The sequence below is a fragment of the Eulemur rufifrons genome, chromosome 2 (assembly GCF_041146395.1).
Source record: "Eulemur rufifrons isolate Redbay chromosome 2, OSU_ERuf_1, whole genome shotgun sequence".
Taxonomy (NCBI): Eukaryota; Metazoa; Chordata; class Mammalia; order Primates; family Lemuridae; genus Eulemur; species Eulemur rufifrons.
In genome coordinates, this window is record NC_090984.1 from 84,896,667 (window position 1) to 84,910,774 (window position 14,108).

General features: G+C 46.2%; 1 protein-coding gene across 4 annotated transcripts in view; it reads left to right on the forward strand.

The window, feature by feature from the left end:
* Positions 1-4,980: 4,980 nt before the first annotated feature.
* SAMD4A (sterile alpha motif domain containing 4A) overlaps positions 4,981-14,108 on the forward strand; it is a 209,712-nt gene continuing 200,584 nt past the window's right edge. For 2 of the 4 annotated variants that reach the window (XM_069487010.1, XM_069487027.1), the window contains exons 1-2: positions 4,981-5,133; positions 6,362-6,985. In XM_069487010.1, coding sequence (XP_069343111.1) covers positions 6,790-6,985 — 196 coding nt within the window. In that variant the 5' untranslated portion in view covers positions 4,981-5,133; positions 6,362-6,789. Of the gene's footprint in view, positions 5,134-5,986; positions 6,202-6,361; positions 6,986-14,108 lie in introns of those variants that run through there. The other 2 variants (XM_069487033.1, XM_069487020.1) reach the window with 2 other exon arrangements.

Here is a 14,108-nt window from a genome sequence, read left to right on the forward strand (position 1 = left end):
AAAAGATATACCTAATTTAATAGATACCTGTACTGTAGGGTTGCTTTTCACTAGCATAGTACTACTCACGAAGTCTGGGAAGGCCTGCATTTCTTCTCCTCATTTTATCTTATTACTGCTGGGAGAAATACAAATTTAACATACACAAACATGGGTTCTCAGGATGCTTTATTGATACAGACAGTATCTAGGCATCCTGGTTCCCACTGGATGTCATCAGTGTTTAAAATTTTGCCTATCTCTGTTGAATCTATTCATCCAATGAACACCAGCTCAAAAAGGAAGAGATCTAGAGTGTCTTCCTTAATTTCCCAGCAGAATTGTTGCCTCTTCTGGTCTCTCTCAACACTTTGTTGCCTCTCCCTTGACCCACTTCATATTGAACTTTTTAGGGCCAGGCGTGGTAGCTCACGCCTGTAATCCTAGCACTCTGGGAAGCAGAGGCGGGTGGGTCATTTGAGCTCAGGAGTTCGAGACCAGCCTGAGCAAGAGCGAGACTCCATCTCTACTAAAAATAGAAAGAAAATTAGCTGGACAACTAAAAAATATATAGAAAAAATTAGCCACGGCATGGTGGCACATGCCTGTAGTCCCAGCTACTTAGGAGGCTGAGGCAGAAAGATTACTGGAGCCCAGGAGTTTGAGGTTTCTGTGAGCTAGGCTGATGCCATGGCACTCCAGTCCAGGCAACAGAGTGAGAGTCTGCGTCAAAAAAAAAAAAAAAAAATACTTTTTAGTGAAGTGCGTGTATATGTGTTCGTGTGCACATGCACACACATGCCAAGAGCGTACTTTGGTCTACCCACTGGAGGCTGAAGTGACCATACTTTTTCTACCTTTGTATCCTCTGCCTAGCACAGTGATTTGTACTTAATAAACACTTCTTGTTGAATGAATCAGTGAATGAAATGTAGAGAGAAGTCCAAAAGAGCAGATAGTGGTCAAGTCCTGGAGTCATTGTACGCCAGCCCAAAGAGCCTGGAATGTATTCAGTGTCTATTCAGAAACCACATAAAATGTCTGAGCTGGAGAGTAGAACGATCGAAACTGAGACAGGGAGACCAGGTAATGAGTCTAGGACGAGACCTAAGTAAGAAGCAAAATAGGCTCATAAACAATTCTTGGGAGTTGAAGACCTAAGTTTTATAGTATAGTTTCTTTAGGATACTTGTAAAATTTAATTTTAAATTAGAATTGAACTCATGCAGTGTTTGTTTTGTTTTAGCTTTTTTACTTATGGTAGAAAAATTAGAAAATATAGAGAAACAAGGCAATAATCCTTAGAAATCCTACCACACAGAGAAAATCACCAGTAGTTACCATTTTGCTGTAAATCTTTTCATACATTTTCGTATTACAGATATGTATATATAAAAAATATGTAATGAATTTATAAAATTTTATTTATGTATTTCCTTTGTATATTAAATAATTCTATATACATTTCTCATGTAGGCTTTTTTGTTAGATAAAAGACAACATCTGTCTTCAACATTTCTAATTTTTTGTGTCTTGTTTTTTGGAGACAGAGTCTTGTTCTGTTGCCCAGGCAAGAGTGCCGTGGCGTCAGCCTAGCTCACAGCAACCTCAAACTCCTGGGCTCAAACAATCCTTCTGCCTCAGCCTCCTGAGTAGCTGGGACTACAGTCATATGCCATGATGCCTGGCTAATTTTTTCTATATATTTTTAGTTGTCCAGCTAATTTTTTTCTATTTTTAGTAGAGACGGGGTCTCGCTCTTGCTCAGGCTGGTCTTGAACTCCTGACCTCGAGCAATCCTCCCACCTCAGCCTCCCAGAATGCTAGGATTATAGGCGTGAGCCACCGCACCCGGCCTAATTTTTTTAAAAAAATTTTAACTTGAGGACCTGGTACAGAATAAATGTTCAGTATATATTTATTGAATGATTGAATGGTCATTATTCATTGTCATTTACCTTTATGCAGAGATTTTTGCTAATTCATAAATCAAATAATTGAAGATAATGGTTCTAATGCCTCCATACCCAATACATTTCTTCTGTTTGTTTTTATCTTATTACTGCTAGAAGAAATATGGATTTAAAATATATAGACATGGGCTCCTCAGGAGGCCTTATTGATGCAAACAATACCTAGACATCCTGTTAAACAGTGATTTATAAATATATCACCAATTTATCTGGAATTAGTAATCTTTGAAACATCTGAACACTTGAGTTATTTGACCAAAAAATGTTTTATTCACTAAGCAAACACCAATTTCTTCCATTCCCAGATTCTAGGGTGGGAGGAGAAAAGAAAAATAATGTGGAGCATGTTAATTCATTTGATAATCTGATCTGTCTTTTAGTCACACAGAGTATTGTTTCATAGGTACATCATTGCGTACTTAGTGCCTGTATTGGGTGTGTTCAAGGTACACAGTGTACGTACTGCCTAACCCAGTGCCTGGCACAAAGCAGGAGCACAATAAGTATTTTTCAAATGAATAAATAATATAGTGAACATAGACATAGCATCTCCTTTATCCTTTAATGAAAGGATATTTTCATTCCTTTTCCAAGGATATTTAGTACTTGTTATCCACTCTTAATTATCAGTAACAACTGGGTACAGGTTCATATGGAAAAAAAATCCACATTAAATACAAAACCTTATATTGAGCTGATAATATTACTTTCCTTCCTTCAGAGTCGTATCTTCACTCTGGGGAATAGTGAGGTGGTTTCCCTGGGGTTTATCTCCACTCTCTTTCCTTTGTCCAGAGGCAAGGGAAATCACTGGAATTGCTAACCCACAAATACAAGGCGACTAGTAACTCATGTCATGCATATCTTTGTATTACTTAGTGTCTTGAACAGTAAGAACTCAAAAATTAGCTACATCAAGATCTTTTCCTAGGTCAAAGGCTGTTGCAAGAACTACACTCTTCCAGTAGATGTCAGTATTTTCTTTCACCGGCGTAAGTGGCGTTCTTGAATCTTTGCCTCAAGGGGTAGGGTTTTTGGTCTTGTTTTTGTTTTTAGTTTTAGTTCGTTTAGTAAGCCGCAGGTGACAATAAACAGGTTAATGAAATTTATGTTTCTTTCACTTTCCTTTCACTTTCCTCTCCAAATTCACTCTTTGGGGCCTTCCAAAAGTCTCCAAAGCGGGATTATCTGCTTTGGCTGGTGTTCATAGCAATGTATACAACGAAGTACACCGTACTCTAACCCTCCTCCCCATTTATTGATAAAAGGTATTATTATACTAGGGACTAGCTAGTTGCTAGTAACGTCTTGGAGAAAATGATCTATCAAAACTCTCTGCCGCTACAGTAATAAAAAATAAAACAAAACATTGATTCCAGAATTCTTGTTTTCTAAATGGGACAAAATACTCATTAAATTATGCAGATACCTTTCCTGGCTGGTTAATAATGGACTTTTTAAAAATTCACACACCCTATTTTAATGGTAACACCTAAATTTTTGCAGCTCCACAAGACCTTTCAAATAGATGGTTAGGTGCTGTCACACATATGACACGACCTATACGCTACAGAAACTAACTTTGAGGAGAGAAGAAAGAAAGCATTGAAGTTCCAGGGACAGATGCTGGAGTTGAAAAACAAAAGTGTTAATTAGCGGAATAGTATCTCGGATACTTTATCTTCAAAATACTGGATTAGCAAGAGTAGGGAAGGCTGGGTCTGAAGCATGCGTTTCACTGATCCCTCAGAAGTACTCCTTTATAAACCAAGCCTCAAGTTGCTGGAGAAAATGTTGGGGGGCTCAGTGTTTCTTCTGAAAACACAGAAATAGCCCGGATTTGGTCATTAAGTTCTCCTTGTGACTATCCCACACATTAGAAGTACAGCGATTTTTAGGTTCTAGGGTATTTTTAACTAATCCCCTCCTTTCGAGACCACCTGGAGGCACTTTCCCAACACTCCCTGAGCCGCTCAGCCTCGGCGCCTCACCCTCTTACGCTCTCCTGCGCCGCGAGGACCTCTGAAGCCCCTGTCTGGCCTCGGCCCTGCGCACTCTCCAGATCCAGGTAAAGTTTGCAGGGCCTGAAGACTCAGGAGTGCCGACAGGTGGCCTCGCCTCGCCTCCCTGTCGCCGAGGGCGGCGCTAGCCTCGGCTCCAGGCCCGAAGCCGCAGCCCGCGCGCTAGGCATAGCTCCGGAACGGGCCTCAGAAGTCGAGCCGCCACCCAGGGGAGACAGAGAGGCCCGGGAGAGGTGCCGGGCCGGCCACGAGGCCCCCAGCCGGAGCAAGGACATCCAGCCCCTGACCCGGGCCGAGGGATGATCGGCCCAGGCCCTCGTACAAGGGCCGTACGGAGCTCCGCGCCTTGGCACGTCCAGCTCTGCGCACTGCCCCTCGCCCTCTTAGGCCCTTCACGTTCACCACCCCCGGGACCCATCCCGCCTCCACCAGCAGTGATCCCAGGTCTCTACCGCCCCGCAAGCCACGCCTCTCTGCCACCCTTGGGCCCCCAGAAGGGCCAATGGGTCACCCAAGTCGGCGAACCACATTCCCAAGGACGAGCAGCGGGTGGCAGCACCGCCCCCGCTCGAGCGCCCTCCGAGTCCCTTCCTGCCCGGGCTCTGGCAGCTCGAGTGCCCCGGCTCCTCCAGAACACGCAGGCAGCCGCGGGGAGAAATTCACCAGACCCCTCCTCTTCCCCGAACTTCTCTCTGCTCCGCGGTTCCTCCAACTCGACCCCTCTACGCCACCCGGCTCCTCCCACTCCGCTCCCCTCCCCCTTTTCTGGTCCCCACATAGGAATCCGCCTCCCCCACCAGCCGCCCGCCGGGTTCGGGGATCCTCCCCTTGGCTCCCCCCGCTTGCCGCCACCGCCGCCCGGGTTCCTCTCCCCCCGCTCGGGCGCTCCCTGCCAAGCCCATGATGTAATGGTGTATGTTAATCAGTAGCATGTGGGGAACTCCGGCTCGGGCGGCTCAGTTCTCCGTGAGCCGACACTGGAGACAGCAGCAGCGGCGGCTGCAGCGGCCCTGACCCGCAGCGCCTCACTCTCCCTGCGCCGCCCGCCCCGACGGCATGGCCCGCGGCCCGGGCTCCGGGCGTTCCCAACCCCGCTGAGAGCCGCCGCGGCCCTGGACCCGCGCGTGGGGCCCCGAGCCGCTGGAATGAGCCGCACCGAGGTGAGCGCCCCCTCCCTTCCGTACCCGACGGTCACTAGGGGTCCTCTCCCCAGGATCTTGCCCCTAGGCCCGAGAAGTTCTGGGAGCTGGGAAGCAGATGTTGGGAGTGAGCCGCCCCTCGAGGGCTGAGCCGCTGGGCTCTCCTCCCCGCCGCCGGCGGCCACCAAAACACTGATAGGACTGGGGGAACCCCCGAAGCCGAACTTTCTTCTTTGCGATCGTTGGGGGGCGTGTGCCGGCGGCGCTGATCCGCATTCCCTGCGGGGCCGCCCTGGCCGCTGAAGGAAGAAGTGCTGCGAACTCCGGCTGTCCCCGCGCGGCGTGCGCCCGGGGCCGTGCTGCCTTCGGCCTGGGACGCGCGGGGTAGGCGCTGGGCCGGACAGACCCGCCCGTAGGCGGCGGCAGGATGCTTAAAACACACACGCGCGTACACACACACACACACACACACACACGCACACGCACGCACACATCTGATCGCTCCAGGCGAAGCAGGCCCTGGGAGACCTCCCGGGTGGGCTGGAGCGGCGCAGCGCGGCGCTGGGGAGCCGGGGCTCTGGGTTGCGCCGCCGCCCGCAGGGCGCGGAGCTTTGGGTGGGGAGAGAGTTTATTTTTGTCTCGAGCTGCTGCCGCGGCTGCTCACGGCCTAAATCCAGAGGGGCGCCTGGCGGTGGAGATGCTGGCTGTTGCTGTAGATGGAGCTGCAGCCGTTCGGCTGCTTCTCTGGGAGGAGGAGGAGGAGTAAGAGGAGGAGGAGGAGGAGGAGGAGGAGGAGGGGGAGGAAGGAACTCGGGCTGCCGCTGCCTCCGCCTCTGCTTTGCGTTAGCCCCCACCCCCACCCCCGCGCCCCTTCGCAGCCGCATTGCAAGTTTTCTGCGCGGGGAAGATCTGTTGCTGGTGCTGGCGTTCGCAGGCACAGCGCCCGAGGCCACCCCGGGTGGGGCGTGCAGGGAGCACCAGCCGTTGGCAGCGGCAGCAACAGGAAGCCACGGGGTCTCCTCCCGCACCTGGGAACCCGGAGGCTTCTCGCCATTCCCCGGACGGGAATAGCCCATCTCCCGCATCCGGGTGCGGAGGGGCGGCCGGAATTTGGGGGACCCAACCTTCCGCGGGACGCCCCCAGCCCCCGCTCCCACCCCTCCGCCCCGGCACCCCTTGATGCACTCGTCCCCCCGGGCGCGCTCCTTGGCTGGCCGAGGTCTCACTGCAGCTCTTTCTCTCCTTCCAGTGGTGATTGCCGCTCGGGAATGCGGGTGTGAAGGGTCCGAGCTACCGCCCAGCGGGGAGGAGACCCCGGGACGTCGGAAATCACCATCCCGAAGCTGCAAGAAGAGGAAAGAGAGAGAGCATTCTTCATTCAGTTGTGTGCCTTGTGGGGGATTTTTGAAAAGTCGTTATTTTTTTTAAAGAAACATTTCCGTGCTACTGTCTGTCATCGTCTCTGGGGAAATCAGCCAGAACCACCGGAACGTAACTGAAACCAGACGAGAGAGGCAGGAGCCGAGGCAGTACCTGCAGCGTCCGGGCACTAGAGCTACCTTGGAACGGGATCGCGTCTCCGGCGGCCGCGGGGCTGCGGCTCCGCCAAACTTTGGGGCGGGCGGGGCGGGCAGGGGCGCCCAGGGGGCTCTGTAGACCGAGGGCGGCCCCCTAACCATGATGTTTCGCGACCAGGTCGGGGTGCTGGCGGGCTGGTTTAAGGGCTGGAACGAGTGTGAGCAGACTGTTGCGCTGCTGTCGCTGCTCAAGCGCGTGAGCCAGACCCAGGCCCGCTTCCTCCAGCTCTGCCTGGAGCACTCGCTGGCCGACTGCGCCGAGCTGCACGTCCTCGAAGGAGAGGCCAACAGCCCTGGTAAGTGCGCGGCCACCGCCGTCCCGCCCGCCCCCTGCGTCCCCTCCTCTGGCCCAGGCCCACCCCCGACAGCCGCTCCGCTGGGACCCGGGCAGCGCGGGCCCCCGGGGCCCTTGGCATCCACCCCCATTCCCCGGTCCCCGCCGCCCATTTACCTCCGCTGGCTGCTTTGGGGTTCTGCCCACTGTGAACTCCGACAGTCCGTTCCGTGTGGTAGCTACGGTAGCATGAATGATTTTTCTCTCATGCAGTTTCCTGGGAAATAAGTAAGTCAGGTCACGTAGAGTCTGGATTTTCTGGGCTTTTTTTTTTTTTTTTTTTTTTTTTTTTTTTTTTTTTTCCCTTCTTCTTTTGGGCAACGTGGCTCGCTGAATTTCAGCTACATATGAAGAAGCCCAGGACTGCCCTTCAGAAGCCAAGCTTGGATAAGGCTGTATGGGAACACATGAAAATCCAATTTTATTATTCGTTTTTCCCCACGGATATTCCGGTTTTAGAGCCTCGTCTTCAGAATAATATGTAGGTGACGCTACAGACTATTAGAATGACATTCGCAGTATGTGTATTACGTGGTTACGCTTCCTGATCATGACGTTATCCATATATATCGATTATGGGTCTTGGAGAAAGGGTCTTATAGAAACAGCAGGCATGAATTGGGTTCCTTATTGCTTTTTGTTAGGAAACTTTACTGAATGGAACAGAATTGTTTCATATTACCCTGCTAGTATTTACAGACACCTCACCTAGTATAGAAAGTGAACGTACTCCAAAGGTCCAGCAGTTTGCTATTTGCTAGCTGGGGTGGTGACAGACTGAAATTATATCCTGGGGAGTAAGGGGAGGCTGGGGGATGGGGAAAGGTCTGATGGTTGTGATTTTGGATAGGGGAAATTCTTTAGTTCATGCTGCTGCAGGAGGGTGAACAGAGCCCCCAGTGTTTATGCAGAGAAAAGAATGCAGGGTCCTCTTCCAGCTGTTCCATGTTAGAGCTGTAAGCCTACAAGACTCAGCAGAGGTCTGGGCTGCCATTTGATGACAAGGTCCAGTCCAGGGCAGTGGGGCCTGGGAGACACTAAAGTGAGTGTGCCTTCAGAGCAGCAAGAAGAGGGCCGGCCTCCTCCTCACTCCTCCCTACTATGGTGCTCATGATGCCGAATAGACTAGAATGGGATGTTTCCATATATAGAATCATAGGGTGGAAGTGACCACTGGAAATCCTCGCAGTCCTTTTCCTGACCAGACAGGGACTGCACCCAAAAGATCCTGCACTGCCAAGTATGGAGGGCCATGCTGAGGGAGATTCCATTTAGCCCCAGCCTAACAGCTCACATTGTTACTCACTAGGGTGGCAGTGGCAAGGCCCCCTTGGGTTGAGCTCCACATTTATAAATAGCTGAAGGGCCAACCTCCTTCATAAGGGTGTGGAAGCATAACTAGGGTAACTGATGATCCATTCTCTTTGCTTCCTTCCAGTCAACAGGTAGCCTGGTTTCCCTGCTTGGGTTTTGCTTTCTCAGGTTTGACAAACAAGGTTATATAAACGTCTGCGTTTTATAGAATGCAAAAGATTTAAGTATAGTCATTTTTGTTGAATGTATGACTTCAGTGCTTTTAGGGACTGTTTAATGATGATAATTCATCTTTAGGTTGCTCAGATGTCAGAGCAACATTTTTTCCATTTTTTTCCCTTTGAGTGATGGAGAGGGCTTTTCTCAATATAGCAGCTCAGGTTAGTAAGTAAAACAATTAGATGTATTACAAAGAAGTGGCCCAGTTTTAAAATCTTGTCATTTAGTAAACAAAAAAAATGAACTTCTATGAGTTGTTGGAAATCATTCGATAATTTTTTCCCTTGAAAAATTTTATCATACTTATTTGTTAAGATACTCACCTGTTTATGCTGCTAAATGATGTAGGTGCACAAAATACAGAACCATTATGGAAGATAGGGACCATTTTTCCAGTTTCTGGATTAACTTTTCAACGTAGACATTTGGCTACATGGAAACCTTTGCACTTGTTTGTTGTGTGGCCAGGACAGAAATTTATTAGGAAGGTCATATGATGACTTGGTTTACTTTTGGAGTACAGGGATCATGAAGAACATCAAGATTTGTCATAGCATACCTGAGTCTGCAGTGTGGCTCTCTAGGTATCTGGAACCTATCCAAAAACCAGGAAGGGGACAAAAATGTCCACTTAGCAACCAGAGTAGATGGCATAAAACATCCGGGAGAATATTTTATCAGTTCCTCTCTCATAACATACTTACTCTTATTCCAGACATAATCCTAACATGTTTTTTTAACTTGAAAAATAATCCATAGTATACTAGGGGTAGAAGATTTAGGATGGGGTGAGTGGATGCTGTAACCAGCAGTGAAAAGTGACCCCGACAGCCTGACCACTAGGAAAGAGACAGAAAAGCTGTAACTTTAGATATAAGAATTGGGGTAAAAACCTTAAAGGCTTGGGAATATTAGGGTAGGAACCCTCAATTAACCCTGCAGGCATCATTCTATAATAACATGAACCAATAATTGCTATTTTCTGTTAACAACAGTGAATCATCAAAAGAGTACATTTTTAGGTACAGTCTTTAAGAAGAGAGAGAAAAATTAGCCAGGTGTGGTGGTGTGGGCCTGTAGTCCCAGTTATTCAGGAGGCTGAGGCAGGAGGACTGCTTGAGCCCAGGAGTTCAAGGCTGCACTGCACTGTAGCCCAGGCAACAAAGTGAGACCCTGTCTTAAAAAAAAAAAAAAAGAAGAGAGAAAAATATTCATTATACTTTGGAAATATTTACACCCAAGATAATTAACCTCCAAATCTGTGTTGGTGTGTAAAGCTCTTACCAATTTGGAAAACTAGGCTGTGCAGAATGACTCATTCATCGGATAGCTGCTATTCCCTGTATCAAAATCATCCTGTGTCACTTACTTTACTTTGTAATCATCAATTAAAAATACACGTACATTTCTTCTAGTGTTTAGAGATTTTAGAACTTGGTGAATGGGAACCAAATTCACATCTCGGGCTTGATCTCAGTATAATAAAGAAAAAATAACTAGTAATAGTATGAACTTGTCTCTGTTTACTGCAGGACTGATTTTAAATAGGGAGATATCCTGCACATTAGACATGGTTTATTTGAGATCTGTGAGATGTATTTTGATGCTAAAGAATCTAATGATTCACTGGTTCAGCCTTTGTCTCAGGTTCATAGATACAAAGAAAATAGTTGAATTAGTCCCTATGGGTTTATTTGTGTGTGTGTTTTTCTTTTTCATTCCAGATTTGGTCATGATCAACCCCAGGTAAATGCTTATTTCCAGGACCCTCATACCCTCAGATAAGGCCCTTCAACTACCAGCCCAGCTTAACATTGAGACTTCTAGCTAGACTAGGTTTGCAGATGATCATTCCTGGGACTAGATGGTCACTTGATATCTGCAAATGACAAAGATGGAATCCACTGACTTTAACTGCAGTTCCCAAGAGAAAAATAGGTTGTGTGGCATCGTTTATTTATGATTTTTGTCATTTGGACTTGAAATATATTTTTCAGTGGAAACAGTGTAATAAATAGAGATTTACAACTTAATCCATAAAGACTTTTAGCCCACAAAATAGTGTATGTTTTGTGGGAAAATTGTGTATGTGTGTAGTAAATAAATAGCAAAAAGATTATTGCTATACTTATAATTAAACACAAGAGAAAAGATTATCTGAAATGGCTTACGACAAAGATAATTGTGGAGACTAAAGAGCACTTGCAGGTGTCATTAGAGGGTGAAGGTGTTGAGTCTGTGATTTTTATGGTTTTTGGTTTCCATAGAACAGGTATGCCATCCTCTGCCATAAGTTACTTTTTTAGATCACAAATGGAGTTAAAAGAAAGTAGCAGCTGCAGTTTTATTGATGATATGGATAAGATCTTGTTTGCAGTTCATTCATTCATTTATTCATTGAAGAAACATTTTCTGACTGCCTACTGTTTTCCTGGCCCAGGGTTATGCAGTGGGAATAGGAAGGTAACTTACTATATTCCAGTACCTGGTACATGATAGATGGTCTTAGTGTTGAGGAAATGACTAATATAATACAGGCACTGAAGCATAGGTGTGGGAATAAAAGGTACAGGCGGGAAAGGCACCAGGAACATTGAGAACCTAGCAGCTACTTGCCTGTAGCCTGTAGAGTCAGGGAAGACTTCACTGAGGAGGAGATATGTTTGAATTGAGTGTTGAAGGGTGAGTAGAAACTGATTTGATATGTAAAAAGCATTGTGGAGAGCAGGCATGAAGGCATTTTCCAGGCAGAAGGGATGGTGCTTGTAAAAACATTGCTTTGTGTAAGGGACTGGTGCATGTAAGAAATGGTGAGTTCAGAGTGGCCAGAAGAACGTAGAATGCTGAGCTCGAAGAGGCAGAAATTAGAAACAGAAGTGATGTGATGGATGTGCAGGACTTTGACAGCTAAGAGTTCATTCTACAGGGATGATAGAGAACCCAAGGGGGCTTTTAGGCAGGAGCATGCTGAGAATGAGGAGGGAGGAAAAAAAGATGTTAAAATATGAAAGAGGTTTGTGTGTGTATGGGTGCTTGTATGCGTGTGTGCGTGGTGTGTGCTGTGTGTGTATTTGTACACTCTTGGGAAAGAGTTTTTCTGGTATAAGCATGATCCTCAGAGGCAAAAATGAGAGAAATGAGGCAGTTTAGTTCTGACAGTTTCCATTTTGGCCACCTGGTGACGTTATCATCTAAGCGCAGCTTGGTTGTGCAGCTCAACATCGACACATGGCGGCGAAGGAAGGGTTGAGATAGAGAAGAAAAGAAGGTATTGAGCAGGTGACCATTTATTTATACCCATCGGAGGGCATATGTTGCAGAGGATTCTTAGAGTATAGATTTTGAAATCACTCAGACTGGGCTAATCAGTTAGTTTCTGAGCCTTCAGTTTTCTTACCTGTAAAACTGTGATAATAAAACCTGTCTAGAAGTTACTTGTTAATGATCCATGAGGATCTATTCTGTTTCTCAGGTTTATATTTGCCTCTAATTAATATGGAATTGATATCAATGGCATTTTACTAAATGATCAGACATCTTTTCATTTAAAGGATTATCAAGAAGAGATTGGGGATGACTTGGAACCCTAAAAATATGAGTCTACTGGGCTCTACTTTCTATGTTTTAGGTTTGTTTTTCCACTATGTCTCCTAAAACATCACAGCCCTGACCCAGTTTTCCCAAATAACTTGTCAACACTTTTTTCCTTCAGGTGGTGAATGTGAAAAGAAGAGATCATTTTGTTGAATGAACTATATAGGGGCTTTATGTATGGAACATTTTTCACTTAGGGTTTTGTAATTTCCTTTGGGTTGGTCTGGGATGACTGGGCAGTTTGCTGATTGTGAATGGTAACAGGTCATTCACAGTTTTACTCTTTGTTGTGAATAACTTGGATTTGGTTGTACAGCTTGGGTGCTCAAGGGCTTCACCAGCTGAGTATGTACTATAAACAGGCTTCTTCGAAGCAAGCAAAAGGCAGGCAAACCTCACAGCAGTCAAATCAGTTTGTTTATGTTTAAATAAGCAAGCGAAGGCAAAATGAGGGTCAGAAAGGCTGAGAAGGAACTGACAACCCCACAGTCTATGCTGCAGAAGTGGAATTTTGAAGAGAATTGACAACATTAGAGAATGGGAAAAATACTGCTTCTCCGTAACCTGAGAAGAAATTTGGAGACTTTCATGTATGGGTGAAGTGCCTTGTATAACTCATTTGCTAGGGAAGGTGTGGTGTTCGTAGAAATCTTCACACATATATATATCATTACTACGTTGAGTTTTTATTCTGTTTCTTGCTTTTCTTTTCTCCTAATCATTCTCTCCAAGACCTTACTGAGCTCATCCAGTTCACACAGATTAAGATGCAGAATCAGACATCTCCTCTGAGCTATTTTTTGCTTCCATGGAAGCCACCTAAGGCAGGATTTTCCCAAAGAAAGCAGAACTTTCAGAACAAGAGCCGAGCTTTCTCTCTCAGTTAGCTAGTCAAAGCTTGGGCCTTGCTCTGAAGCCTGCACCTCAAGAGCCAGCTTGGAATTCACAGAAACTAGCCTGTTTCATGTAGGAACATGTGACTCCTCGGGACTCAGAAGCTAATTCTTGGGTTTTGTTCCCACTCTCCATATCAACGTTTTAATACAGTTTTCTTATCTTAGTTTTCTAGGGGAAAAAAAATCAAATGATTCAGTGGTTTCTTTTACACTGTAGATAATACAGTACCATTATAATGGTCCGTGACAAAGAGTATCTAGTAAGAAACTGTGGGCCCAAGTTCCTCTGCCCATATACCTTTACCAAATACCCTAGTAGAGAGCTGGGTGCTCTGTTAAAAGCTGAAGAATTAAAAGATGTAATAATTCCTCTCAAGGAGCTTACACTTGAGTTGTGGAGGTGAAACAAACATACATGTGATAATTAGACCATAATCAGTTGCTGTTAATAAATGCTATGGTTCTGATTAGAGAACCAAACTGGAGTTGAGTGAAGGGGAGAGAACAGGGTGGCGTGGGCAGTCCAAGAAGCTGAATGGAAGAAGCAAACTTGAATGTGTCTCGTGAAACAAGTGCTTTAGGGCTTAGACAATTCTTGCCTTTTTAGTATCTCTAAGACCAGTTTCATTAAGGAAACCACACGTACAGGGGAATTCTGTGCATGTGTCACATGAAGGGAGGCTTTCTGGGCCTGGTAAGGATGAATGCGAGTGGGTTAGAGAGAGGGGCGCATGAAGCCTGTTGTCCATCAGGAATGACTTCTTGGTGAACGGAGGAAGGGGCATCGTGAGTCACTCCAGGCACTCTCATGATTTCCAACATAAAGTTAGGAAAATAAAACATCTGGTCACCTAATATTTTTATCCCTCTTAAGTATCCATAAAATTATGAGACTTAGTAATAGTTCTCAGGATTCCTCCAAGTAGGGTGCTTTTGTAGGATACTTTGATTAGAACTAGAGTTAAGCAATAACATCCAAAACACTTACAGGAAAAGATAAAAGTGTCTTAGACTGGTTCTTCTCAAAATTTAATATGCATACAAATCACTTGGGGATCTTGT